General features: G+C 23.9%; 2 protein-coding genes across 2 annotated transcripts; both read right to left on the bottom strand.

The window, feature by feature from the left end:
- Window positions 1-1,359: 1,359 nt before the first annotated feature.
- LOC112594008 (1,5-anhydro-D-fructose reductase-like) lies at window positions 1,360-6,066 on the bottom strand. Its single transcript, XM_025338595.1, has 7 exons — window positions 5,614-6,066; window positions 5,246-5,434; window positions 4,133-4,249; window positions 3,877-4,065; window positions 2,490-2,693; window positions 1,764-1,912; window positions 1,360-1,672 (listed from the first exon to the last, which is right to left on the bottom strand). Exons 1-7 carry the CDS (start codon window positions 5,692-5,694, stop codon window positions 1,630-1,632), a joined length of 972 nt encoding a protein of 323 aa, XP_025194380.1. The 5' UTR covers window positions 5,695-6,066; the 3' UTR covers window positions 1,360-1,629.
- Window positions 6,067-8,647: 2,581 nt separating this feature from the next.
- Window positions 8,648-18,630, bottom strand: LOC112594002. Its single transcript, XM_025338590.1, has 13 exons — window positions 18,345-18,630; window positions 17,539-17,706; window positions 17,365-17,481; window positions 17,099-17,302; window positions 15,750-16,105; window positions 15,648-15,652; window positions 10,884-11,107; window positions 10,431-10,619; window positions 9,863-9,979; window positions 9,592-9,780; window positions 9,165-9,371; window positions 8,944-9,092; window positions 8,648-8,853 (listed from the first exon to the last, which is right to left on the bottom strand). Exons 1-13 carry the CDS (start codon window positions 18,417-18,419, stop codon window positions 8,811-8,813), a joined length of 2,043 nt encoding a protein of 680 aa, XP_025194375.1. The 5' UTR covers window positions 18,420-18,630; the 3' UTR covers window positions 8,648-8,810.
- Window positions 18,631-19,104: the final 474 nt, after the last annotated feature.

Genomic DNA, 19,104 nt, shown 5'->3' on the forward strand with positions numbered 1-19,104 from the left:
AAATATTTATCTAAAACATAAATAGACAAGTTATAATCTAAATATAATAGATAGATAGGTATGATATTACCTATATGTTTATATATAACCAATTTTAATCCCAGACATTTTTACCAGAAAGCATGAAATTAGCACAATTTGTAGACAACCTTTTGAAATTAAACTTTAATGAAAGTATGCAATTTGTTAACCATTATAAGGTAGGTTATGATTATTAGGAATATTTTTTTTATAGATACTTAATCAGATATAATATATGAATAAAACATAATACTTGAACAATTTTAAAAGTAGTCATTTTAACAAGTTACTTTTGAGTTACAATAGTAATTTAACACTATTCGCCTTATATTTAAGTGACAAAAATAATCTAGTTACACCTTAATTATGTAACTAATAACATAAGAGTAAGGAGTAACTTTTCCAACTATGTCCCCCCCAGGTACAAATTTGTTGGAGTTAACTATCTAGAATCTAGATGCATGTAGTCTCTTTCTAAAAGTACTCAAATTTTTATCAAACTAAACTTGTTATCTAAACAAAGATATGAAAGTAAATATTTTTTTTTAATTTTAATGTTTATAGTTTGAATTTGCTCAATTACTTCAATATATGGCAATGCAATTAACCACAATCATAATAAATTATGTAATTGGTATTATGATTTTTCCAATGTTAAAAGCAACTATTGTTTTGAAATTGTTCATAAAAAGATTTTTTTGATTCTTTAAAACTTATCATCTAAAATATTTTGAAAATGATTATATTTCAGTGTATTACATGACCTAAATTCTAGTGTACTTTCATGATTAGTTTGAAAGAACAAGCAGAGAATTCTATGTAGTATTCTATTATCAAAACTTAAGTAAAATTATTAAATGGACTTAAGAGAAAATATTTAAGAAGATATGTTCTCGTTTTATAACTAAGCTACACAATATTATATTTTAAATTACTATTTCTAATAACACATCATTTTATTTACTATTATTTATGGTACATCACTAGTTTAATTTATATAAGTAATGTTTTTAATTTAATATTATAATTGTTATCAATTTTATTACAGGAGTAACAAAACTGAATAATAAAAAAAAAACAATCATAAAACATTTTAAGATACAGATTTATAATGAGAAATCTATTTCTATAATTTCTATTTAATATGCATTACACAATGAGAAATAAAAAAATATGTATGATACTTTCGGTAATATGATTAATTTGTTTTCAAAATGTTTCAATAAATACTTAACTAAATCAAAGGAACATATTTCATTTAAAAAATTATGTATGAGCATAAATTATTTTAATAATCATCTTAAAATGTTTATGTAATAATAATATAACTATCACATATTAAATTACAATACAATAGGTATATATATTTTTTACTACTTTTAAATTTATAATAATAAACCACAAACTTCCAAAGTAACATAATGTTTGCCAACACTAGACATCTGTGCTATCTTGATTTTTTTAATTTTAGATATTTTTACATAATAATTTAATTTTCGAGTCTCTCAGATCTATTTTAAAAGACAAATTTAATTTATTCTTATATTTCTTATTCAGAACACTACAGTATTAGAACACTGCTTTTATTAGTCTATTAATCACTGATGTTCATGGTTCCTCATTAAATGGATAGTCTTTCAAGTACATTCCTCTAAAAAAAGAAAAATAGAAATACAATTAAATTAAAATAGTAAAATTTGAAAAATAAACTACACAATATTATATTCATTATTTTAGCTTACGGTTTGAAAAGAACATAACGTAAATTTTGGTTTAATGACTCCAGTAAATCCATATCTTCCTTGCTTATCTCAAAATCCCAGATATCAAAATTTTCTTTTTGTCTTTCTGGATTAGATGATTTTGGTATGACTAAGGCACCTCTTTGAACCTTAATTTAACAATACAAAAAAATTTAATAAAAAGGATCTATAAATTAAGAGCATTAATTGAAACTAGAGTTATAGAGTATATACTAGTGTTTCTCAATCAGGGGGTCACAACCCTCTTAGAGGTCGCCAACTTATTAATTAGGGTAGCTAACGTATGATTTAAAATTTAAATACAAAAATTTTAAAGTTCAAATAATAAAATAAAATAATGAAAAAATAAAATCAATAAATATAAAACATTGTATCGTGTACAGTATTATTACAGTAATTAATAATAATCTATGCAAATATACAAAAAAATATAATATATGTAGGGGGTCGCTAAAAAATTGAAATTCAAAAAAGGGGTCGCCACCACAAAAAGGTTGAGAAACGCTGGTATATACAACATTTGTTTTTTGGAACTAGTATTAATAAGCTGTTCTGATTAAAATTTCTATAATATGTAACAATTAAAGAATTTAAACAACACTGCATATCATATGACAATAATACATAATTAAGTTTTCTTGCAATCGTAAAAATAAAAAAATGATACAAATCTATTCTTTTAAAAATAACTAAGTACATCATTACCTGAAATCTTATTAATATTTGAGCATTGGTCTTTTTATGCTTATCAGCTATTTGCTTAACTATTGGATCATCTAAAAGTACTAATCCTTTTGAGTTTGCTACTCTGTAAGGTGATCCTAAAGGTCCATAAGCAGTTAATAGTATTCCATTACTCTCACAAACCTCTTTAAGTTTATTTTGAGTTAAATAAGGATGATTTTCAACCTAAAAAATTACATCAATAGCTATTACATGAATTATAATTTATAATGAATTACAATTTTAGAGATACAATGTAACATTTGTAAGGATTATCTTGAATATTACCATTACCACTTATAATTAATACCATTAATTATAAATACTAGCATTTATAATCAATGCTATAAAAATAATTTTTAGAAGCATAGTACTCTAGCTAAGTAAAGTGGATAAGGTGCAGGGACATACACAGGGGGGTGTTTTGAATGTTCAAACACCCCCCCCCCCCATATATTTGATTATTTGTATGATTATTTACTTATTACATTTTAATGTTAATCATTATATTATACTTTTAGACAAGTATAATATTACATTATGTTTGTGAAAAATCAGCTAAAGCAAAATTAAAATTTAATATTAACAAATTAAAATTTTAATATAATTTGAAAAAACTAATAAAAATACTAAAACAGGATTTATAAATGAAATAAAATTATACCTGTTGTGTATTATTGGCATATTTCCTATTAGATATACCTATTGTGTATTTCCTATATTGATTAAAAAAAATTCCATTTTTCAATAACTGATTTTCAAAAACACCACCCAAAACTTTTTTTTATGTATGTCCCTAGTAAGGTGGTATGAGTCTGCTAGCTGTGGGCTGTAATATAAATCTGTAGTAAAATATTTATTGTTAATCAATTATGTATAGATATAACTAACTCAATAATTTACACTCAATAAATTTGATTAGGTTATTAAATACTTAATGTGAAGTAAAAATATCTATTTAGTATACAATAATGAGTTTAAAGGAATTATGGAAAAAAATTAAAAGTTAATAAATTTATTTAATTACTTAATGATAATTAATACCATATGATTATATGTTAAAGTTATTATATAATTTATAAATTTATTAATATTATTCAATTATTTTTAAAAATCATTTATATTTAATTAGATTTAATGTACCGTTATATTAATTCCTTAATTTATATTTTTTTAAATTTAATTTAGGTACATGAATATTTTACATAATTTAAGATTACTAAAAATAATCAAGATGTTTTGAATTCTCAGTCATTAAAATAAATTAAGTAGCATAACACCACAGAATTTAACAATTGTTGACAATTTTGATTAACTGTGCTGAGTTAAGTACAATTTTTAGATTTAATGATTTGTCCAGTACTATTACCTGATTAACAGCTGGTTTTATTGTTGCTATTTCTAAAATATCTTTTACTTGTTTAATATTAAAATTTGAAATTCCTATTGATTTTGTGAGTCCTAATTGGGCACATTTTTCCATAGCTTTCCATGTATCTAAATAAGAATCATCAGTGCCAATATAAACATTTTCACCATTTATAACAGTAAGATGATCCTAAAATTATAAAAAAAATTAATTTCCACTTAAAAGCTACACAATAGTTTAAAAATAACTTATTTACACTTGTTGCTAATGGCCAATGAATAAGGTATAAATCTAGGTAATCTAAACCCAGCAATCTTAAACTATTCTTTAATGAATCTTCTACTTCTGTGGGTTTATGTTTATTATTCCATAGCTAAAAAAATAACAATTTGAATACATTAATATAATACTTTAAATAATATATAATAACTAAACAAAAAAATATGTGAAAAAAAAATATAAATTTAAGTGGTCAATAGTATGCTGAAAAGATTTCAGACCTGAGGCAAACTACCATTTGGCCAACCATGCACAATAACTTTTAATCTGCATTTTTTTTTCTTTATTTTGAGTACAATATAAATATTACTATGAAAAATTTTTGATCACACTAAATCTGTTGTCTGGCATCTACCTATTCACCCATCCCACTTTGATCTTGAAGCAATTGCCTTAAAAAAACTACTTCAGCATTGGTATTGAAAGTGGTAATCAAAATATAAATAAAAAATAAATTATATTAACTTCATAAAAATAAAACTAATTCATACAACTAATATTATTAAGAAGAAGAAGGTTCATATAGACGATAACCTGCATTTGTCTATACATGTCTAATAACATATTGTCTATAAGACCTAAATTGTAGTATCTAGAAAAATATTAAAATTATCAATTAATTACCCTATAATTAAATAAAATTATAAGATGAAAAAATTATCAGTAATGTAATTGTTCAATTATTTCTTGGTTTTATTTTTTCTAATAACACTTAGCAACAATGTACCTAGTACAATTTTAAATTTAATGATATAATTCAACTACTGAATACATTATATTATTTAGGTACAAATAAACTATTATTATTCATAAAAAGAAATAGTACTGCTCTTTTTAATAATATTGTATAAAATAGGTGGGAAAACAACTAAAACGTAACATTCTTGTCTTAGTAGTAACTGAAATAACTTTTTGAATCTTTAACATCATATTCTAAAATATGTATATATTTAATAATTATAAATAATTTAATAATTTATATAATTAAAAAATAATAAACAAGACATTTTTAATTTAGAATTATGTGACACCAAGATTTAGAATTAAACAGTAATTTGGCAATATCATAATACAGTTTTAAGGTACATACCTTACTAGTAATATATAATTCTTCTCTTTTCACAACTCCTTCTTTAATTTTTTCGGCAATAGCCTTTCCTATGGAATTTTCATTGTTGTAAAAAGCCGCACAATCAAAGTGACGATATCCTATATCAATTGCACTTTTTACTGCATTATAAATCTCTATCTGTTCAGATTCTTTTAATTCAGGTTTGGTCTAAAAATGAATGATATAATCTCACAATAAGTATACATAGTATAAGTAAATAAATGTGTAACAAATATTTTCAAATAGATACATACAAAAATATAACTACTTAATTCTTTAACAAAGAAAACAAAATGAAAACAATAAAAAAATATATATTAAAAAAGTTAAACAATTTTTGATATTACCTGCCAAGTGCCCAAGCCTAAAATTGGATACTGTTGACCATTGTTAAACTTCACCATTTTCACAGATGAAGACGACGACATATTATTACAATACAAAAATTACTCAATCGCAAGAAATGAGCGCGAAAAATAAGACAAAAACTATTATATTTCTATAAAAATATGATCACCATAAACGATAAATACAATAATTGATGAAATGAAGATTGATGTATAGAACTTGCTCTAGAGACTAGATTTACTTTAGAAGTTTAGAACTAAAATATTAGGTAATGGTAATAACTAATAACTAATAAGGCACTGCTAACTGCTTTTTAAAATCCACACACAAGAAATTAAATAGTCATAGTTTATCTATAGTTTATGGTGGCATGACTGCCATGGTGCTAAAGGCTAAAACTAATCGGTTTATTATAATAAAATAATTATTTTAGTATTTAGTATTTATATTTTATAATAGTTTTAATAATTATTATTTAATACCACAGATGTATAAATAAAAATATTAAATACCTATATACCTATTTGTAATGAATAGGTATTAACTTAATAGAAATTTGATAATAATAATATCAACCTAATGAAAACAGTATTCTGTGATAGGACCTCTCTCCTTAAATCTTTTGAACCACAGAAATACATAATGAATAATGATTGTCCCAAAATCAAAGTTATTCTACAACTATATTTAATATTAAAACACAAACGAAATGATGATAAAAATCCTTAAACATTTATACCTAGGTACATATTATAAATATTATGGTTAATTTATTTATTTATTTAGGAGTGAGAAGGAGCCGAGTATGCGGCGACACCTCTTCCCCCCAAACAAAATAAAATTCTTAACATAGGTACCTAATATGACGCTTTTAGATTCTGAGCGGAATGAACGATAGTTCAGTACCTACCTAATATGTATATTAACAGTGTTTGGAAAGAACGTCGTTCATAGTTCACATCAATATATTCAAATAGTATAAACGCGAACCGACGTTTATATTTTTAACGGATTTGAACGATTTTTAAGACGCTCAACTTTTTTACAATTTATTAAATATACGCAAAAAATATATTGATTATTTTATTTTATATAATATTTTCCAATTATAATTCCCATTAAATATATACTTATTTTATTTGATGACAAATTATTAAATCTCTGTTGTGTGCCTAGTTCTCTAGTACCTATTTGCTTAATTTTATCATTTTCAAAATTTTTATATGCACTAAATTGTGTTTTCATTGTTGGGTTGAGTCAGGTAAACTATTTACAAAAAAAACAATAAAAGTTATTGAATACGTTCATTTTTTCAATGAACGTAAATACGTTTGTTTGAAAAAAACACAATGAACGACTTCCTTCTTAAAAGACTGAACGTTCCTAATACTGATAATATATGATATACAAGTAATCTCACAGTTTGAAGTGTTTAATATTTAGTTACTAAATGTATTATAAATAGTACCTAATTACCTTCAGTATAAAAAGAATGAACTTTTTATTACCTAGATACATAAATATAAGTATAAAAAAAAAGGAAAAAACACTCAAAGTAGGTATACCTAACCACTCTGCCATGCAGTAAGCATTGAGTGTCTACCTTGCCATTGAACTAATTACTATAATGTACTTAATGTATTAAATTTAAATTCAATAATAAATCATTGCATACAAAAAATAATTAAGAGTTAGCTTAGCATGTTATATTAGTACAAGTATTTCTAATGATATATTTAAATTGCTATTAAAATAATTTATTCTCCTATTAATAATATAGTATAATTGTTGAAAAAATATTTTATTTGTTATATTATTAACATTTTAATTATGAAGTGATGCCATTGGATGACTGCTTTTTTTATGCTTATTGTAACACTCATGGCAAATAATATATTTAATTAGTTATAATAGAAAGTACCTATATAAACATTACATTGTTATTAACTTACAAGTTTAATTTGATTTTTAAATCAAAACAACGATCAGATTTATTGATGAATGATTATTAATAGCTCACCCCAAAATGAAGATTAATGTATTAAAAAGTATGAAAAAAAATTAATCGGAATAAATCAATAAAAAACAACTGGAAGTGTAAGAAAATGCATTTAAAGAAGTGAAAGAAGTTAATTAACAGAATAAAAATATATTAAAATTACTAACATATTTGTTTATACAGTATAAAAAAAAATGATAAGAGATTTGGGCACCAGTAGCTAAATAAATTTTAAGAAGCAAGAAAATAATGTAATTTCAATAATTGTACATAGTATTATTCTCTCATCAATTACAATAGGTAAATGTGTCGAAATGGATGTACAAAAATTAGTATAATTTATAATTTATTAAGCTAATCAATAAAAATAAGGACCACGTTTATAAATTCATAAACTAGAACATAAACTCAGCATATTAAAGGTGCATAGTGTCATAAGAAGCAAATATATTCAATATGTGTCAATGGAATTTCTCCTTTGCTAAAAAAACAATTGCAAAAAATAGTTGTGATCTATGCAATCATTATAAGATTCAGTTATTGATGATTTTTTAAATGGTATAAAAGCAACTTTACTTGAATAATTAATAGTAGTAATAATATTTTTATACAACACCATTTTTTATAAATACATTTTAATAAATGATTTTTAATTATTTGTTTGTGTTCTTTTTAATGATAATATTTTATGGGAAATACTTTATTATAAATTAATATTTAATAAATTTTACTTTAATAATTTGTATGTATTTTTTTTTTTTTTTTTTTATTACCTTATGACACCAATGAGTAACATATTATAAAATTTAAGTAGATCACTTACGATACAGTTAATACTTACTTCAAAGTATTTTAATAAGTATTTTATATAATCATAATAATTATATTTTAGTATAAGCGGAATTAGCAGAAGACAAAAAACAGTTTAACTATTATTACACACTTGATATTTAATTTAAAATGAAATTAATCTATCAGTTTATGAAAAGAAAACAAGACTTGTTTAGAAAAACGTCAGTATAAACAAAGAAAAATAAACATTAAGAAAATATAATTTAAAAAACAAGTGTACTAATAAACTTGTACATTATGGTTTATAAGGTTAATCAATATTGCATTTTTAACATATTTAATATTTATAAGCGTTGAGATTTTAATTTTAGCCAAAATCTTAAATTTTATCTTCAAATATTCAAATTAGGCTTCATCAAAAAATGGGTAATCTTTTAAATGATTTGCACTAAAAAAAAAAAAAAAAAAAGAAGAGAAAGATCAATACATTTTTTAAATATTTATTTAAGAATATAAAATAATAATACTTTCAACTTACGAATTATATTCAAAATAACGAGCATTTTTATTCAACGATTCAAGTAAATCTATATCTTGTGAAGTTAACTCAAAATCCCAAACATCAAAATTTTCTTTCTGTCTCTTTGGATTGGATGATTTTGGTATGACTATAATACCTCTTTGAATCTATTTTTTAAATTTTTTTTAATACAAAAAAAGTTTGAAACAAATTAGAAAAATATCTAATAAAATTATTACTTGGAATTTTATTAATATTTGAGCATTAGTTTTTTTATATTTATCAGCTAACTGTTTTACAATAGGTTCATCTAAAATAGCATCTTCTTCTGGTCCTGCCCACGATCTTTTTGCTGATCCTAATGGTGCATAACCAGTTAATAGTATACCATTACTCTCACAAAATTCTTTCAGTTTATTTTGTGATAAATAAGGATGACATTCAACCTAAAATAACAAAATGTTTTACAAATTGTTTACATTAATATTATTATTTTAAACTTGTACCTTCATAAATATAATACATATTTATAGACTAAATAAAATAAATAGTGTATATCCATTGATTTAAAATTATTGTTATAAAAAAATATAGTTTATAAAAAAGTTTTCAAACTTAATTATCAAACTTAGAACAAAATATACGTATGTTTTAAAACTGATTTACCTGATTTACAACTGGTTTAATAGTAGCTATTTCCAAAATATCTTTTAATTGTCTAATATTGAAATTTGACACTCCAATCGATTTTGTGAGACCTTTTTGAACACATCCTTCCATGGCTTTCCAAGTTTCTAAGTAAGAAATACCAGAGCCTAATAATCGCCCTTCACTGTCAGTAGCATTAGGATCTTCCTAAAATATAAAACATGATGATAATATTATTGGTAGATAAATTTTGATTTTAAGTTTTATACATATTTAAAATATTATTTACACTAGTTCCAAAAGGCCAATGAATAAGATATAAATCTACATAACTCAAACATAAATCATTCAAAGTATTCTTCAGTGCTTCTTCTACCAGTTCAAATCTATGCTTATTATTCCAAAGCTTAAACAAATTAAACAAATAAGTTAATATCATCTAAAAATAACAAATTGATTATTATTAAGCATAATTACAGAATTCTACAGTTTACTAATAATATATTTATTTTGTGATTTAAAACAGAAGTATAGCCGTATAGGTAAGTAAAATCCATTTTTAATTTGTTAGCCTATCATTATTTTATTGGAATTATTATGTAATTTTTTCATCAATATATTTACAACCAAATAATTGTCACTTACGACTATAGAATAAATGTATTGAGTACCTACAAAATATTATAATCCTTAATTTTATGTAAATAGTTATAGAAAGTATTTAAGTATATAAGTCAAGGTTAGTATTTAGTTTAAACAAATTCTAAATTCTTTCAAGACATTTAAAATATACATAAACATTGTTTGATTTACATTAAAATAATTATAATTTCTACAAATATATATTCACGACATACCTTACTAGTGATAAATAGTTCATCTCTTTTAACAACACCTTCTAAAATTTTATCATTTATAGCCTTTCCCAAAAGTTTTTCATTGTTATAAATAGCAGCACAGTCAAAATGACGATATCCTATGTCAATTGCACTTTTTATAGAGTTAATGATCTCAGTGTGCTGTGAATCATCAATGAATAGTGACGCCTAGAAAAATGAACATTTTATATAGTTTTACTTATAAGTTATAATCATGAAACATTTTCCGAGGTGCCACCAATGGGCATCTTTCCCTCTACTATCTCTACTATACTTGTATCTTTATTATCTCGTTTGTATATTGTATATACTTTTAAAATACAGATTGTAAATAAACCTTCTTTATGAGAAAATAAAAAAAAAATAACAAAAAACAATGTAAGTAGTAATAATTATTAAGTAAATATAGGTAGATACATAAATATACATTACCTGCCAAGTCCCCAGACCTAAGATTGGATATAATTGACCGTTATTAAACTTAACCATTTTTGTCAAATTAGATGCCATATTAAAGTATTTATCTGATTGGTAATTAAAAAAATACTTCTTAAAACAAAAATGTAGAACTAGATATAGTTTTAAGTATGAAGGTATGATACTATAAAATGTTAAAATTAAAATGTAAACTATGATACTGGTTATTGGAGTATTTTACTTTTTAGTTATATAATATACACAGTAACTTATACAGAAGACAGAATGTTAAATGTCAGTAGTCAATATTCATTGCTCATCAATAGTAATTTAACTAATTTAAGTATCTATTTATCAAATTATTATTTATTATAGTTATTATACTGATAAATGACAAATTGTATAGTTTAAAAGTTGTAAGGTTTTCATCTATTTTATTATCAGTTAGATAAAAATATTATTTAACCTAAAATACCTTGGTATTATCCTGTTTTTTTTTAAACATTTATCAGAATGTATTATACAATCTGTGATGAATGATGATGCCATGATGGTTACATTTACTTACAAATATCAAAATGCCTAATGATGTAGGAACTAGGAAATAAAAATTATAATATAAATTATATGAAAGCTTGACAGAGTAATTACTCAGTAGGTAGTAATATTTAAACGCATGAAAAATTTGTTACTTTCTTGTTAAACTACCTATTATATATATATATATATATATTATACATTTATTATTATTATTATTATTTATTTTTTTTACTGTCAGTTAACTAAACTAAACCAAACAATCGTAACATCATAACTTAACTGTCCACAACCTTTTAAGTCTTCGCGCTGGATTTCCAGAAATGTTTAATGAGTTGAGTGTAAAAGTAAGTGTATTCGAATGGTTCGCAAGGCGAAAACGGAAACAATTTTAAGAGGATGTAGCCACTTTGACTTTAAATAAAGAATGCATTTTGGGTTTATTGTGTGACAGCCCCAAATTTAATTTATAACGTTTAAATAACCACCTACATTTCAGTAATCACGAAGAGAAATTAAGTAGGATTCTAATTGTGAAGGCGTAATTTTATATTAAGGATAGTAGGTACCTACGTTTCTACAGTAATGAATACCTAGGCGGTAGTGATTAACTTAAAGATAGTTAGTGCCGTTTGTATAAAATCTAACTAAAGGATCAGGGGTAAATTGGAGCAATGATTTAATAAAATGATCGCGGCCCCTCCATCAGGATGACACCTAAAATGTGTTTTTGAGATCAGTGCTTTAAAATTTATTTTTTTATTTAGAACCGTAATTAGTTTTTTTTTATGATTGATTAGAATATTGGCATTTTAAAGTAAAATGATTTGACTGAGATGTAAAAGTGTTATTTATTTATTTAACATTTTAAATCATGTCAATCAAAAACTATAGTGAGAAGAAATTACAAGTTACAACTGATTATTAGCGCTTGAAATTCGCGTAAAAAATTAGTCAGAAGAGAGTTACCTATTATTTGAATTTGTGTCAAAATTCATTACCTATAACTACGTTGGTAGAAGGAAGGATTGATGTTGACGTTTGAAATGCTTTAACACAATAAAATATATTAATACATTTTGAGACAAAATTATATTTTATTCTTCGAGAGAAAATTAGTTACTTAATAAACATTGAGCGTGAACTCAAGTAAGTGGCGATGCAGCTGTGGCAGTCTGCGACTCGCAGAAGTTCGATCTGTTCGAACAGCTGGGACGATTAGTAAAGTATTTCCGACGTTTATTGCCGAACTTACTTATTTATTTCGGATATATTATTATTAGCATAGGATAGAGAGATTGACATAATTTGTCATTCGCTATTCTAAGCTAAATCGGTACGGTCAATTCTGAAGGTGACGTGACTTAGTGAGTAATGAGTACCTATGCAATATCCATAATACAACGCACACAGTAATTGTCAAAAAAAGTATGAAAATTTTATTTATTTTTAACATTTTTCTGCCGTATAAACTCCGTACAACAATGAACAAGAAAAACCCTCTCATTGTAACATTAATTATGCTTAAATGGTACCTTATACTTAATTAATTAAATAATTGTATATGCTTAAATTTATACTGTTCAAAGAGATTAATGATTTCAATTTCAAAAGTCTATTATTATTTGGTAATTTTGCATTTTGAAAATAACTACAAACATTAAAAATACGCCGAAAATAATAAATACCGAAGAGTATAAACGTATAATAATTATTAAATTATGAATGTACCTAATTAATTATGATTTATGACGGTGCAGCGGCACGACAAATATTGTGAACCCAGTTTCAATTGTTTCAACAGCAATTATTATAATACGCAGCTTAATCTCCTCAGACCTCTCCGGACGATAAAGCAGCCACTCTTTGCATGTTACGATTGAAATTACTAATATACTTAATATTTTAATTTTTAATCGAAATAACTATTTATAGGTTTTAGATTTTGCGGCCTTCAATAATAATAAACAAAACAAAAAAACAAAAAAAATATAATATTTTTTCAATTCAAACAAAAATATTTCGATACACTTTTATTTTTAATTAATTATTATTTAATTTATAAGCAGCTGTTTTAAGGAGGACATAGTCTCAAAGTTCTCACCTGACGAAACGCCCCTGCGTTTAAGAGCACTAAAAACTAACGCGTAATAATTTTACCATACGTAGGTAACGACGTAGGAACTTACTATTTTTTAAATACCTACAAAGTAATAGTAATAGTACATCAAACGACATTACGACACCTATTATTTTTTATTTATCAAAAAAATTGGACATGTTTAGTTCCTAGGTTAGATTAACTGGTTAGGTATTAGTTAAAAGGCGCGAAGTAATAACATATTTTTAGATTTAATACATTAAAATTTAAAATGTTTAACTAATTACTTATTAATTAATATATTATACTTATCAACCTACCTATATAGACTGTAACTATTTACTTATAGGTAGATTACCTACTGTTTTGTTGAAAGCGTAAATGTATGGTACATCTATTCCGAAATTTATTTTAAAAAAACAGTACAAACAGATAACCCTATAGGTTATGGGTAATTAAAAACTAGATCAGTATTATATGAAATGGTAGGTATGTATATTATAATATATAGAGAGAAAAATCACATATGATGATAATAAAATCGGACAACTATAGAAACATAAATGAAAAAAAAAAAAAAACCAATACATTTTATTTCTATTGAAATAAAAAAGTTTTAAGTAAAATATATTCAATATTTTGAGTACCTAGTTATCCAATGGTCATCGCTTCTGTTTAATAATATACATTCACACATTTATGTGGAAATGTATATGAATAAAATAGATTTGAATTTTAAGTGAAGCATGTAATGATTAGTGATTAATAAATAATAATTAACATGATTAATAGCCATTAATAAAATATAATTACAAAAGGAATTCATATAAATACATTTTCTAGATGATGAAGTGACCTTCATATCTCTTATTTAGTTTAATTAGTTATTGATAATTCTAAATTTATCATTTAAAGGCATACAATATGAAGATTACATTGGTTAGATATTTAGCCTTGAACATGTTATTTAGTTTTTATAATTTTTAATCAGAATTTTTTATTTAAGTATATTTTCCATTATTACAATTTTTTTTAATTGTTAAATGTTTAATACATGGCACATAATATAAAAAAATAACAAAGGTTCCTTCTATATCTAGGATACTTACCTAATCATTAATTAGTATTTAGATTATTTTAATATTAACATATTTATTATTTAAATGTATATTTTGCATATTAGTTTGTAGATTAAGTATAAACCACTAAAAATAAATAATATAATTAAAAATAATTTTTAAAATGAATACAAATATAAGTGTAATCATTTTATTAATTTAATCCCAAAATTAAAAAAAGTCATTAGGTAAATAATATGTGTGATATGTCTAAATGGAAAAAAGTTGCATAATTTAAGAAACAATTTAAATAATGTATAGTACTGAAATAATTTTTTTAATTAAGCTACTAAATTATAATTATAATTTAAGACTTTAAATCTCACAGTAAGTTTTTATAGTTTATTATAATTAAGAATCACACATATTATTTCAATTCGAAACCTATATAATGTATATTATGTTTGATTATAGATAAATGATGATTATGTTGAGATTGTACTTGATTTTAAAAGTAGATCTTTGTAGTTTAAATCTATTTAATCAATTTATTTATCTGGTTATTATACATGTCATTCTCTATTTTAATGTTAATAAACAAATTATATATTTTACTAGGGTTTTATATACATGCATAGGCAATAGGTACATAACAAAACTAATTTAATAATATTTTGATAAAAACCATTTAATTTTCTGTCACTAATTCAATTATTTTAATACCTAGTGAAAAAATATAATTGAAACCAAAAAGTAACTTTTAAATAAGTATATAAATATATATTTTATAATTTTCCACAAAATAAGGTAATCTAAATTTAAAGTAACAAACTAGAATAATATATGAAATGAAATGTAATAACTATTGTAAATTAATAGCTTTTTTGATGTGTTTATATAATAATAAAAAAGTATCAAATTATGCGTGATTTATGAAAATCTATTAACTTGACTATTATAAAATTAAAATATGCCATACATTTAAATCATATGGCAACAAAATTAAAAATTATAAGTTTTATTGCAGAAAATTCTTTAATTAATATTAATATTCATCATGGAATGGATAATCCTTGTAATGACTATTCCTGCAAATAAAAGAAAATATATGATGTTAATTAAAACTATAAATAATAAAAATCCAATTATACATTATTTTTTAATAATTATCAAATTTCAACATACCAGTTAAGATGAAGAACTCTGCCATTACAATCAAAAGTATCAATTGCATCTATATCTCCTTGTTCCAATGTGAAATCCCATATATCAAAGTTTGATTCAATACGACTCTTAGTCACAGATTTTGGAATGACAATAATGCCTCTTTGTACTTGATACTTAATTAAAATTTGAGCAGTAGTTTTATTATATTTTTTTGCAATAGCAACAATTTTTGGGTCATCCAATAGAGACGGATCTTCTGGTTTTGCCCAAGGTCTGTCTGGAGATCCTAAAGGACTGTATGCAGTTATGAGTATATTATTTTGTTCGCTAAATTCTTTTAACTTCTTTTGATTTAAGTACGGATGACATTCAACCTAAACAAAGATAAAGTATTTGTGTTTTATTTTAAATTTCATACATAATTAGCTATCCCTGTGCACTTGGTTGCCTAATTCTAATATTTAGTATTATTTTTGTGGATACATAATATTTTTGGCATTTTGATTTAGTGTACACATAATACTTCTGACTCATCAACTTTACATAAGCTGCCTGCCCGGTATTATTTTTTTTTTTGACTAACAGCATTAATTTTTTTTTTTAATTACACAAATTAGATTTTGGACCAAAAACCAACAGTTCAACAAGTTTCAATAGTATTCACCAAAAATAATGAAAAAGTTTTGTACTGCTATACTACATCAACTATTCACTAAAATACTAATTTCTAATAATAACTAATAATTGGTAACACAGATGAAAAAATATATCTTTAAGTGCATATTAGCTGATAATTTAATAAATGAATAACTCAATTTTGAAGTCATTTGTAGCATCAAAATTTAAGCCTGCTCCACAATGTACTTTTTCATTAAAAAAATCAAGATAATTGGATGAGTAGTTTCAGAGAATATGCATGACAAAGATTTTCATTTTTACATTTATCTATATTTTAGATATATTATGGTGGCAAATACGCATACAAAGAATTTTTTTTTTATCTTTGTTACCAATAATCAATTATTATTAGAAATTAGTAAATTAGAGAATAGTTGATGTAGTATAACAGTACAAGTATTTTTTGTTGTTTTTGGTTTGCACTATTGATACTTTATGAGCTGATGGTCTAGAATGAAAAGAAAATCAAATTTATATAGTTAAAAAAAAAAAAATCAACATTGGGTGGGATGAAACAGCTATGTAAAGTTGATATGTCAAAAATATCATCTATACACCAAATCAAAAAATCAAAAATATTATTTATCCACACATTCCACATTAAATTTAATGTGGATGCATTTTGTACAGGCAACGAAATGTATAGGGATATCTAGTATATATTATATATATTAGTATTAAATTCATACTTGATTAACAACTGGCTTTATGGTAGCTATATTTAATATGTTTTCTGTTTGTTTTTTATTAAAGTTTGATATACCAATTGACTTGACAAGACCTTTTTGAACCAAATTTTCCATTGCTTTCCATGTTTCTATGTAAGAACCATTTCCTTCGATTGTAACTCCATTAGCGTCTTTTGGAAACCATTCATCTTCCAACTTACCTTCCTAATATAATAAAAAATTAATTATTATAGATACCTACTTAGTCGTAATTAGCTAAAACATACCTTATAAGCCATAGGCCAGTGAATTAAATAAAGATCCAAATATTCAATTTGCAAATTAGATAAAGTTTTTTTTAGTACTGTTTCAACATAATCTGGTTGATGAAAAGTATTCCACAACTAAAAATGTAGTGTTTATAGTTATTTTAATTCATAAAAATTAATAAATATTCTTACTTTACTAGTAATGAATAAATCTTCACGTTTAACAACACCTTCATCAATTTTTTGCTTAATAGCTTTCCCTACTTCAGTTTCATTTTCATAAACCATAGCACAATCAATATGTCTATATCCTGTATCTATAGCAGCTTTGACTGCTTCTTCAACTTCACCAGGCTTTGACTATAAATAAAAAATAAAATTAATTATGAGCATAATTTATTACATACTTTTAGTAATCATTAAGTGTTTTATTATTTAAAAACTATGTAATCTAATTCTATCATAGTATTTCAATATTATAGCTTGACAAGTTTAAGCATAGGTTATAGGTTTTCGGTCAATGATATAAACTACCTATACTTAAATCTTACTAATTATAAAGATTTAATATGTCATTTTAGAGTCTAATGCTTAGTATCAACATACATTGGTTTGTTCAAACCTCTTGTACAGGTAATATAAGCAAAATATATGAATAATAATATTCTGTATCTACTTAAAGTACTTTATGCGTTCTTATGTTTAATTTAAAACCTAGGAATGCTACAATTTTAACAATAGTACCTACATAGCTTGTAACGTAAAAATAGGACTTATACCTATTACTTTGTATTGCTTAAAATAATTACCTAGATATCTACTTAATTCAGTTATGGATTAAATTAAAATGTACAGTGATTGAAAGTACTAGAAAAAGTTAAATATTTAGTAGGTACTTAATAGAAGCACCTACAGCTTATTTCTAAACATTTCATAACTTAAACATAATTAAAATTAAATTGTAGGTATTAGTTATTTTTAATTAATTTATTGTCTACCTTCCAAGTTCCAAATCCTAAAATTGGATATTTCTGACCATTATTAAATGTGACAAATTGATTTTTTGATGCCATTTCGTTTGAAATTAATTTGCGTTTGGTATTTATAAACAAATTATAAAATAAATTAATCAACCAGTATCTTCCTTATGTGCTGTGCAACAAATACTAACAAGTTACAACTGAACCGATAAACTGAAGGACTGAATAGTGAATAGTGTGACTATATAGTATATTGAGGTACGTGGACACGTCGTTGACTGACTGGACTGTTTATTTGAGGGAGATAACATTAACCATCAACGGTTTATATATAGTTATATTAATGTATACTATAGCGCAAACTCGGTAACAAAAACAGCCCGACCAACGTAACTCCCACTTAAATTTGGTATACTGTAGTCTGTGTTAATATTTAATATAATAATATTAATAATTTACTCATTTTCATTTTGTATGTTTTAATATTTTATTGTTTTATAGTTTTATTATTAATTACCTTTAACCATGACAACAATTTAACAAACATTCATCACGTTGTTTTATTATTTATTATTTACATTTCGTTCATCGTTTTAGTGTTATATAGTATTTATTTTATCATTTTATGTCTTTATTACTAAAATAAACGTTTTGAATTCCATCACAAATTGTTAACTTTGTTGCAAATATTGCAATCATTTTTCCCTTATGATTTCACAAAATTTGTAGTCACTATTAAATAACTATAGTCATTAGTCACTATAGTAAATAACCAATA

This window comes from Melanaphis sacchari, unplaced genomic scaffold, assembly GCF_002803265.2.
Source record: "Melanaphis sacchari strain LSU unplaced genomic scaffold, SCAv2.0 Contig21_pilon_pilon, whole genome shotgun sequence".
NCBI lineage: Eukaryota > Metazoa > Arthropoda > Insecta > Hemiptera > Aphididae > Melanaphis > Melanaphis sacchari.